General features: G+C 42.4%; 1 protein-coding gene across 2 annotated transcripts in view; it reads left to right on the forward strand.

The window, feature by feature from the left end:
* The first annotated feature begins 1406 nt into the window (after positions 1-1406).
* Positions 1407-12107, forward strand: part of LOC135547271 (FERM and PDZ domain-containing protein 4-like) — a 47213-nt gene continuing 36512 nt past the window's right edge. For both annotated transcript variants that reach the window (XM_064976093.1, XM_064976096.1), the window contains exon 1: positions 1407-1900. In XM_064976093.1, coding sequence (XP_064832165.1) covers positions 1860-1900 — 41 coding nt within the window. In that variant the 5' untranslated portion in view covers positions 1407-1859. The remainder of the gene's footprint in view (positions 1901-12107) is intronic.

Here is a 12107-nt window from a genome sequence, read left to right on the forward strand (position 1 = left end):
TGGCAACTGCTCGGCATCAGACTGCAAAGCACTACAATAAAGGAATAATAGTAGTATGTATGGCCCAGTACATTAATGGGGCCGAACTCCCTGCCATCCAGGACCTCTATAGCAGGCGGTGTCAGAGGACGGCCCTAAATCTTGTCAAAGACTCCAGCCACCAAAGTCATAGACTGTTCTCTCTGCTACCGCAATGCAAGTGGTGCCGGATTGCCAAGTCTGGGAACAAAAGGTTACTGAACAGCTTCTACCCCTATTTACTCTCACACATACTACACTGACACACACACACACACACACACACACACACACACACACACACACACACACACACACACACACACACACACACACACACACACACACACACACACACACACACACACACACACACACACACTATAATAACGCTCACACACACAAAACACACACACACATACACATGCACACAGAAAAACTTTATCACTCTTTAACACTCTTCACACACACTGCTGTTATTCTGTTTATTATCTATCCTGATTACCTCAACTACCTCGTACCCCTTGGTACTGGTATTAATTGTATATAGCCTCGTTACTGTTATTTTATTGATACTATTTCAAGGTTCTTTTTAAAATTTAAATTGTTATATTTAAGCATTTTACAGTTAAGTCTACACCTTTTGTATTCGGCGCATGTGACCAATGAAAATTTGATTTGATTTGAATAGGTTAGCTGCCCCGCATATCGCCATTTAACAAGCATTACAGCTCTGCGGTCTGGACAGAAAAAATATGATTCCAGTGGGATTTACAATAAAGGAATAATGTCCTAGATGTTTTGACTGAAATAATGAAATCAATGTGTGTCCTCTCAAATGGCCATGTTAAGTTGTTTGGAGATGTGGTTATGTGAGCTGGTGTCGAGGGTGAATGGTGGAGACCTTAGCTATACAACCACTGAAGAAAAGGACAGGGTCCTTTTCCCATCTCTGCCTGCAGCTAGTCCTTCTGCTCCTCTATGGCCTTGGTGTTCATGTATTGTACAGATCATCCCCCTCTCTCTCTCTCTCTTTATCTCTCTCTCGCTCTCTCTCTCTTTCTCTCTTTCTCTCTCCCCTTCCCCCCTTCCCCTCATCACCCTGCCACACCTCCTCTTTCCCTGCTGAGCAACACCCACGCTGCTGCTGTGATCTCTCCTCCTTCCTCCATACTTTCATTCTCAAAACACAACACATGATGGTGGGAATTGATGAGACTGCCCTTTGCAGAGGAGAGTAGGAATTCAAGGAACAGGCTCCATCCATCAGCAGTGATTTGTGTGCCCTACAACCCCAGCGTCCCCCTACATCCCACCCTCTTTTTCTCCCTCTCTGTCTCTCCCTCTCTCTTGCACTCTCTCTCTCTCTCTCTCCCCTCTCACTCAGCCCCTCTCTCTCTCTCTCTTTCTATCTCTCTCTCTCTCTGTGTGTGTGTCTCCCATCGCTCTCCCTATCCCTCACGCTGTGTCCCTTCAAAGCTGTTTTTACTGCACGGCCCCTGCACATCATTCCACTGCGATGGAAATTAAATGAAGGTGGCTTAACGCAGCTGAACGGAGGCATGCTTTGAAGGATGTAGCCGGGTGAAGCGCCACTGCCAGATTCTTTTCCAGGGGCGGTGGATTTGTGCTGCTGAGGCGAGGACACAGCAATCACTCAGCCATGCAGAAGCCCTGACAAGAGAACTAATCTCTCCACCTGACTTGTGGAAGCTCCAGCTTTTTTCTCTCCCTGCATTATTCATCCCCAGTGCTAACGACAGTGGCACAATGGAGCCAGCAACGTGAAGTAGATGGTCGATTTGTAGTCTTGGACGCACTGACCATAGTCTGCTGCGCACATGGATGTGTTTAGCTTTGTGAAGATGGCAAAGCTGTCAGGGTGAGTCGGATGGATGCTGTTGAATTTGCCTGTCTGCTTCGATGCCACTTGTGTATTAGGTGGCGGTGTATACTTTACCCACATGATCGACAGAGAAATGTGGGATTTAACAAACACCATTTAGAATGGAATCTGGTGTAATGGTTGTAGAAATGGCACATACTGTTCAAGGATAATTATAATGACAGTCCCGAGTGCTGTCGCATGCAATTCACATGAGAGAGAGCGAGAGAGAGAGAGAGAGAGAGAGAGAGAGAGAGTGAGAGATAACGGGGAGTGATGTGGTTGAAGTGATGTGGTCCATGTGTCTAAACTTAATGAGGTGCTTTGTTCAGAATGTGAATATATGGTCAGGTTTTAATATTGCATTACACTGACTCTGTTGCATATGTACTGGAGTGTTTATGGTGGGGTTTATAGCATACGCACACACCAATGATTAAGTGGGTGTCAGCGACACTCAACTGAAAATCATATTTTGGTTGATGTTTAATTGGATGAATCATATAGTTGTCTTTTTTCAATGGAATATTAGATATTTATACAGGAGTGTTTATGAAGCTGTATTTTGTAATGAATCAAATGTAAAATAATGACAAAGAGATATGATGATACTCATTAGACATGAGTGAATACTGTATAAGTGTATATTTAGCTAGAGGTTCTTGTGTTTAGTCAGCAGATTGAACTGAGGAAACATTTGTTAATGATTGCAATGACTTCAGTTGTGTGCTATGAGGCAGAAAGCTTGCCATGTTGTGTTATTTTAAGCCTACTATTTACATATACTGTTGTCAGCATCTAGCAGACAACAATTCAATATGATATGAAGTGTGTTCAGCCCCCAGGGGTGAGTTGTCAATCTATATTGTCAATGCTGTTGCATCTGATTAGGTTGCAGCCTGATCATGTCACCACATTACTTGCACATATGTAATTTAAAAAACTCAACTACAGTGCCATGCAGTTATAACTAGGCTATACAGCATAACATGAGAGGAAAGGTGACTGGAATATGTATGTCTGTCTGTATATTGTAAAGATTCTGAGCAAGATGAAAGGTCTCCCAGACAGACCGTCACCTTTTACCTCTGTTGAATGTGGTTCAATCTGCAACACTGCTTGTCTATGGCTGTGACAACAGTTTATCATCGAACCTCATATCACATTAAATGTCCCATTTTCCTAATAAACAAACACTTGTGATGTCAAGTGTCTCAATGAAAGACTTACAAACTCAGCAGAAAAAGAAACGTCCTCTCACTGTCAACTGCGTTTATTTTCAGCAGACTTAACATGTGTAAATATTTGTATGAACATAACAAGATTCAACAACTGAGACATAAACTGAACAAGTTCCACAGACATGTGACTAACAGAAATTGAATAATGTCTCCATGAACAAAGGGGGGTCAAAATCAAATTTAACAGTCAGTAGCTGGTGTTGCCACCAGCTGCATTAAGTACTGCAGTGCATCTCCTCCTCATGGACTGCACCAGATATGCCAGTTCTTGCTGTGAGATGTTACCCCACTCTTCCACCAAGGCACCTGCAAGTTCCTGGACATTTCTGGGGGGAATGGCCCTAGCCCTCACCCTCCGATCCAACAGGTCCCAGACGTGCTCAATAGGATTGAGATCAGGGCTCTTCGCTGGCCATGGCAGAACACTGACATTCCTGTCTTGGAGGAAATCATGCACAGTACGAGCAGTAGGGCTGGTGGCATTGTCATGCTGGAGGGACATGTCAGGATGAGCCTGCAGGAAGGGTACCACATGAGGGAGGAGGATGTCTTCCCTGTAATGCACAGCGTTGAGATTGCCTGTAATGACAACAAGCTCAGTCCGATGATGCTGTGAGACACCGTCCCAGACCATGACGGACCCCCCACCTCCAAATCGATCCCGCTCCAGAGTACAGCCCTCTGTGTAATGCTCATTCCTTTGAGGATGAATGCGACTTGTCAGTGGAGAGCTCTTTTTGCCAGCCCTGTCTGGTCCAGCGAAGGTGGGTTTGTGCCCATAGGCGACGTTGTGGCCAGTGATGTCTGGTGAGGACCTACCTTACAACAGGTCTACAAGCCCTCAGTCCAGCCTCTCTCAGCATATTGCGGACAGTCTGAGCACTGATGGAGGGATTGTGCATTCCTGGTGTAACTCAGGCAGTTGTTGTTGCCATCCTGTACCTGTCCCGCAGTAGAAAGGCCTCTTTAGTGTCCAAGTTTTCATAACTGTGACCTTAATTGCCTACCGTCTGTAAGCTGTTAGTGTCTTAATGACTGTTCCACAGGTGCATGTTCATTAATTGTTAATGGTTCGTTGAACAAACGCTGTTTAAACCCTTACCAATGAAGATCTGTGAAGTTATTTGGATTCCTACGAATTATATTTGAAAGACAGGGTCCTGAAAAAGGGATGTTTCTTTTTTTTGCTGAGTTTAGAATGATTCACAGAAATATGTCCATACCTGTTGAATGGCAAATGAAAAGCAAATGATTAAATAAATGGCCATGACTTCTACAAGGGATGACTAAAGATTATCTCAAGTATTTTTTTGTGCAAGTTAGTTGATTTACCAAATCACTGAATATCTAGATCTGTATCTATTTTATTCTGAATATAACCATGAACAAAACATTGCTGTGTGTTTTGGGGAACACTGTGTTGGGGAACACAAATGACTTATTTGGAACGAAGGAGGACAGGCCTGTTACTTTAAATGATGTCACTGTTTCTCCACACTGTTGTCTTTCCATGGCAGTGAATGTTTATGATGTTGCTGCTGTTGGGGCATTAACGTCAGTGCACCGCTGTCACTGTTAATAATGGAGCCTATGATTGTGTTCTTACTGTAGTGCTACACAGGCTTCCTCTACTGCCAGCCTGCATTGCAGGCTAGCTGTCCACCCTGTAGATATCTTATGATGGCAAATGGAATGTTTTAGATTGTAATAAATAGACTGTATGTGTTTCAGAGATCCAGGAGAATGCAGATCTCTTTTATATTTGTCTCCGCCTCATGCCTACCGACATCCTGTCGTCTCAGCTGTCACACAGAAGAGCTCGTCCCAGCCTTGTTTTCCTCTCTCACCGCAGCAATGGCACCTTTCTTGTGCAAATGCTCTAAAACACATGGCTAACCTGTATTCATGTTTTGTGTGAGGGAAAGCTTTGTTTACATTTTTTTTGAATCATTATGTGAAGGATACCGAAACACAAATAATATCCCCTTTTGATCGTTTTTTTTTTTTATTCGATAACGACATATGTAGGATGTTGTTGGTGCAATAATCTTGCACCAACAGGAAATGTGGATTATAATTCATGGACATTTTTGTACGGGTTGACACAATTTTCTCGGGGGAAGATCAAGTCTGAAATGTCAAAGTGGGAATGACAACCTTCAAAAGACCTTTTAAATGTCAAATACATTACAGGCTTTGAATGTGCTGCATTGCAGGAAAGTTCTCCTACAACAGGGGGTAATCAAATGAAAATCCTACATCTGTATATGGGTGTAAGTCTTGTTTTACCACAGTATGAGGGTTAAGAAGGACAGGACCAGCAATTATTACTCTTCTGGAAGGGTTCACAAACCCAGCTATGTAAACCAGGTGAGGGGGATATAAAAAGCGAACGTTACGGTGTGTCTGTCCATTGCTGTATTATTATGAAGGTGGGAAAATACACTTTTTTTTGCAGTCGAAATTTCACCAGGTTTCTACAGCCTCAGATATTTATCACGTACACATAAACACTCCTCAAAGCTTAAAAACTCTGTTCAACATAAAAATATACATTTTTGCAAAATGCCCCAAACAGATTTGAACTTATTGACGGGTATATGCAAAACTGGTTGGAGCCAGCCAGCATGTCTTTATGGTAAAAGCTCTAACATTTGGTTTATGAAAAGTCATATAAAAAGAAGCACTTGGGCGGAAGTATGGAATGGCATGTTTAATGCATGATTCCCCCATGCCTCTGAGTTTAAAAAAAATAAAACATTAAAGCACTCTGTCTAAAATATAAGTTGTGAGTATACTGTAATGAGATTACAATTCAGAACCAGTGGTTGTTTGGCTTAAAGCATATTTACTCTCTAGAAGCACGAAGCCAAAGCCTACTTAAAAACAAAGCTACTGTATGTTGAATATTTAGACAACTAGACATGAAGGCTTACAGCACTTGAGTACATTCTGTTGTTTTACTCCATTTTCTTCTAGGCCTTCACCATTAAAGCTTTAGATAATGACATTCATGAAATCAGTTTGCCTAGGTCAAGCCCATTTTACCTATCCAGTTTCCACATACATAACTCACTGGACTGGACAACATTTGATTACCCTAAATATTCATTAGAGTACAAGGGAGGAGGTCTGTTTTAGAAATGGGGGCCTCTTGGGGACAAGTATGGCGGAGATGGCATGGTAGAGGATCCAGCTGGCTTGTGAAAAGAGAGAGAGAAAGAAAGAGAGTGAGAGAGAAAGAAGGAATGGCGAGGAAAAGAAAAAAGGAGGAAGAGAACTGGAAAAATACAATCATTTGTTTTGTTCTTTTGCTTTAAAGCTTGTGCATGAATGCAGCACTACAATAATGTACAGTAGAATTCAAAGGCAAACCTGTGGCCAAGGGGCAATTGGGTTTGTTTAAGACTTAACATGAGCATTGGGGGGCGAAAGGGTCTGGACAGGGTTTATACTGCACAGAATGAAAGGGTCTGGACAGGGTTTATACTGTACAGTATGAAAGGGTCTGGACAGGGTTTATACTGTACAGTATGAAAGGGTCTGGACAGGGTTTATACTGCACAGAATGAAAGGGTCTGGACAGGGTTTATACTGTACAGTATGAAAGGGTCTGGACAGGGTTTATATTGTACAGTATGAAAGGGTCTGGACAGGGTTTATATTGTACAGTATGAAAGGGTCTGGACAGGGTTTATATTGTACAGTATGAAAGGGTCTGGACAGGGTTTATACTGTACAGTATGAAAGGGTCTGGACAGGGTTTATACTGTACAGTATGAAAGGGTCTGGACAGGGTTTATACTGTACAGTATGAAAGGGTCTGGACAGGGTTTATATTGTACAGTATGAAAGGGTCTGGACAGGGTTTATACTGTACAGTATGAAAGGGTCTGGACAGGGTTTATATTGTACAGTATGAAAGGGTCTGGACAGGGTTTATATTGTACAGTATGAAAGGGTCTGGACAGGGTTTATACTGTACAGTATGAAAGGGTCTGGACAGGGTTTATATTGTACAGTATGAAAGGGTCTGGACAGGGTTTATATTGTACAGTATGAAAGGGTCTGGACAGGGTTTATACTGTACAGTATGAAAGGGTCTGGACAGGGTTTATACTGTACAGTATGAAAGGGTCTGGACAGGGTTTATACTGTACAGTATGAAAGGGTCTGGACAGGGTTTATACTGTACAGTATGAAAGGGTCTGGACAGGGTTTATACTGTACAGTATGAAAGGGTCTGGACAGGGTTTATACTGTACAGTATGAAAGGGTCTGGACAGGGTTTATACTGTACAGTATGAAAGGGTCTGGACAGGGTTTATACTGTACAGTATGAAAGGGTCTGGACAGGGTTTATACTGTACAGTATGAAAGGGTCTGGACAGGATTTATACTGTACAGTATGAAAGGGTCTGGACAGGGTTTATACTGTACAGTATGAAAGGGTCTGGACAGGGTTTATACTGTACAGTATGAAAGGGTCTGGACAGGGTTTATACTGTACAGTATGAAAGGGTCTGGACAGGGTTTATACTGTACAGTATGAAAGGGTCTGGGCAGGGTTTATATTGTACAGTATGAAAGGGTCTGGACAGGGTTTATACTGTACAGTATGAAAGGGTCTGGACAGGGTTTATACTGTACAGTATGAAAGGGTCTGGACAGGGTTTATACTGTACAGTATGAAAGGGTCTGGACAGGGTTTATACTGTACAGTATGAAAGGGTCTGGACAGGGTTTATACTGTACAGTATGAAAGGGTCTGGACAGGATTTATACTGTACAGTATGAAAGGGTCTGGACAGGGTTTATACTGTACAGTATGAAAGGGTCTGGACAGGGTTTATACTGTACAGTATGAAAGGGTCTGGACAGGGTTTATACTGTACAGTATGAAAGGGTCTGGACAGGGTTTATACTGTACAGTATGAAAGGGTCTGGGCAGGGTTTATACTGTACAGTATGAAAGGGTCTGGACAGGGTTTATACTGTACAGTATGAAAGGGTCTGGACAGGGTTTATACTGTACAGTATGAAAGGGTCTGGACAGGGTTTATACTGTACAGTATGAAAGGGTCTGGACAGGGTTTATACTGTACAGTATGAAAGGGTCTGGACAGGGTTTATACTGTACAGTATGAAAGGGTCTGGACAGGGTTTATACTGTACAGTATGAAAGGGTCTGGACAGGGTTTATACTGTACAGTATGAAAGGGTCTGGGCAGGGTTTATATTGTACAGTATGAAAGGGTCTGGACAGGGTTTATACTGTACAGTATGAAAGGGTCTGGACAGGGTTTATACTGTACAGTATGAAAGGGTCTGGACAGGGTTTATACTGTACAGTATGAAAGGGTCTGGACAGGGTTTATACTGTACAGTATGAAAGGGTCTGGACAGGGTTTATACTGTACAGTATGAAAGGGTCTGGACAGGGTTTATACTGTACAGTATGAAAGGGTCTGGACAGGGTTTATACTGTACAGTATGAAAGGGTCTGGACAGGGTTTATACTGTACAGTATGAAAGGGTCTGGACAGGGTTTATACTGTACAGTATGAAAGGGTCTGGACAGGGTTTATACTGTACAGTATGAAAGGGTCTGGACAGGGTTTATACTGTACAGTATGAAAGGGTCTGGACAGGGTTTATACTGTACAGTATGAAAGGGTCTGGACAGGGTTTATACTGTACAGTATGAAAGGGTCTGGACAGGGTTTATACTGTACAGTATGAAAGGGTCTGGACAGGGTTTATACTGTACAGTATGAAAGGGTCTGCACAGGGTTTATACTGTACAGTATGAAAGGGTCTGGGCAGGGTTTATATTGTACAGTATGAAAGGGTCTGGACAGGGTTTATACTGTACAGTATGAAAGGGTCTGGACAGGGTTTATACTGTACAGTATGAAAGGGTCTGGACATGGTTTATACTGTACAGTATGAAAGGGTCTGGACAGGGTTTATACTGTACAGTATGAAAGGGTTTGGGGAGGGTTTATACTGTTCAGAATGAAAGGGTCTGGACAGGGTTTATACTGTACAGTATGAAAGGGTTTGGGGAGGGGTTATACTGTACAGAATGAAAGGAAGTGAACTGTGGAAATATACACAGTGTCGAAATAGTATCTTTGTAGAGTATTTCAATATTTTCTTTATTATAGCATACAACTTGTGATTTGTATATAACATGCTGTTACATACGTTGATACAGTTTATACTGTAAGTACAGCAAAGTACCTCCATGGTGGTTTGAGTGGCGTGTGTGTGCCTGGCAATAGTATAATACATTTCTGTGTGTGTGTGTGTGTGTGTGTGTGTGTGTGTGTGTGTGTGTGTGTGTGTGTGTGTGTGTGTGTGTGTGTGTGTGTGTGTCTGTGTGTGTGTCTGTGTGTGTGTGTGTGCTTGCGTGCGTGCGTGCGTGCGTGCGTGTGTGTGTGTGTGTGTGTGTGGGTGTGTGTGTGTGCTGCGTGTGTGTCTGTGTGTGTGTGTGTGCTTGCGTGCGTGCGTGCGTGCGTGCGTGCGTGTGTGTGTGTGTGTGTGTGTGGGTGTGTGTGCGTGCGTGCGTGCTGCGTGTGTGTGTGTGTGTGTGTGTGTGCTTGCGTGCGTGCGTGCGTGCGTGCGTGTGTGTGTGTGTGGGTGTGTGTGTGTGTGTGTGTGCGTGCGTGCTGCGTGTGTGTGTGTGTGTGCGTGCGTGCGTGCTGCGTGTGTGCGTCTGTCTACAACTGATTTCCAATTATATTCCACAGCATTTCTCAACAGGAAACATGTCATCTGTGTAACTCCAAGTCATCTGTGTAGCTTCCCACCGACAGTTGCAATGGCATAGTGCATTTTATTAGCTGTACAGTACAGATAATATTTATAAAGAAAACACGTACACAGCCTTTCAAAAGTTTGGGGTCACTTAGAAATGTCTCTGTTTTAGAAAGAAAGAAACATTTTTGGTCCATTAAAATAACATCAAATTGATCAGAAAAACAGTGTAGACATTGTTAATGTCGTAAATGACTATGGTAACTGGAAACGGCTGATTTTTAATGGAACAACGCCATAGGAGTACAGAGGTCCATTATCAGCACACATGTGTTCTAATGGCACGTTGTGGTAGCTAATCCAAGTTCATCATTTTAAAAGGCTAATTGATCAAGGGAGAAAACCCTTTTGCAATTATGATGGCACAGCTGAAAACTGTTGTCCTGATTAAAGAAGCAATAAAACTGGCCTTCTTTAGACTAGTTGAGTATCTGGAGCATCAGCATTTGTGGGTTCGATTACAGGCTCAAAATGGATAATATCAAAGAACTTTCTTCTGAAACTCTGTTCCTATTCTGAGAAATTAAGGCTATTCCATTTGAGAAATTGAAACTGAAGATCTCCTACAATGCTGTGTACTACTCCCTTCACAAAACAGCGCAAACTGTCTCTAACCAGAATAGAAATAGGAGTGGGAGGCCCTGGTGCACAACTGAGCAAGAGGACAAGTACATTACAGTGTCTAGTTTGAGAATGAGATGCCTTACAAGTCCTCAACTGGCAGCTTCATTAAATAGTACCTGCAAAACACCAGTCTCAACGTCGACAGTGAAGAGGCGACTCCGGGATGCTGCTCTTCTAGGCAGAGTTCCTCTGTCCAGTGTCTGTGTTCTCTTGCCATCTTAATATTTTATTTATATTGGCCAGTCTGAGATATGGATTTTTCTTTGCAACTGCCTAGAAGGCCAGCATCCCGAAGTCTGATCAATTTGATGTTATTTTAATGCTTAATGGACAACAAAAATGGCTTTTCTTTCAAAAACAAGGACATTTCGAAGTGACCCCAAACTTTTGAACGGTAGTGTAAGTAGAAGCAGATCAGCCTATGGTTTATATAGGACACACATTCGCACTGGAACTGGTGCAGACAGACACAGTTCCTCCCAGGCTAAATGAGGAAGAACAGCTCTATTTGATTATGTTCTGGCTCTCCCTGAATAACATGTAGACAGTGTTCAGACAAAAAGACAGCAGGATTTCAACCACACTCACAACAACAATACTCAGTAAGATCTTGGCGGGTGGTCTAATTCCCAGATGTCACTTTTTCTCAACACAGAGGAGATTAGCTACAATGTAAAATACCCTATAGAGAACTGGTAGAGAGAGAGAGAGAGAGAGAGAGAGAGAGAGAGAGAGAGAGAGAGAGAGAGAGAGAGAGAGAGAGACTGCCTGCCATAACGTAGTAGTTTCCCATGACAACAATATCAGCACTTACAAATAGGGGAGTGTAATATTCAGCTCTTTTTAAATAATAGTAAAATATGGATAGAGGGTCTTGCCCAGTAGCAGAATCCAATGCACGGCGCTAGATACCGATGCTCTCCTTCCTTACTGTATGGACAGCAACTGTGAAGTGTTCACACCACTCTGGGGTCTAGATTTGGCTCCATTTACTCTGTTAATTATTCTCTCCTCCTGCTGATCATTTTGCACGTGTGATGTAGGTGGTTTACACCATTTTTTTTAAACCTTTACATATGCCAAATAAACAGTGAGAGATGCTACACAACATAGACCTGTTAAATGTCTCACCATGACAGTGGTTCTACATTTCTGCTGCAAGACAAGTGTTCAAGTGTAGCATTCATACTTTAGGCTTGAAATGATGCAATGTTTTCATAGGTTCTCTTTCAAAATCAAATTAAATTGTATTTGTCACATACACGTGTTTAGCAGATGTTATTGCTGGTGTAGCGAAATGCTTGTGTTTCTAGCTCCAACAGTGCAGTACTATCTAACAATTTCACAACAATACACACAAATCTAAAGTAAGGGAATGGAATTATATAAATATTATATAAATATTATATAAATATTTGGGTGAGCAATGTCAGAGCGGCATAGACTAAGACGGCAGCAGCCTCTAATGTGCTAGTGATGGCTATTTAAAAGTCTGATGGTCTTGAGATAGAAGCTGT

This window comes from Oncorhynchus masou, chromosome 10, assembly GCF_036934945.1.
Source record: "Oncorhynchus masou masou isolate Uvic2021 chromosome 10, UVic_Omas_1.1, whole genome shotgun sequence".
Taxonomy (NCBI): Eukaryota; Metazoa; Chordata; class Actinopteri; order Salmoniformes; family Salmonidae; genus Oncorhynchus; species Oncorhynchus masou.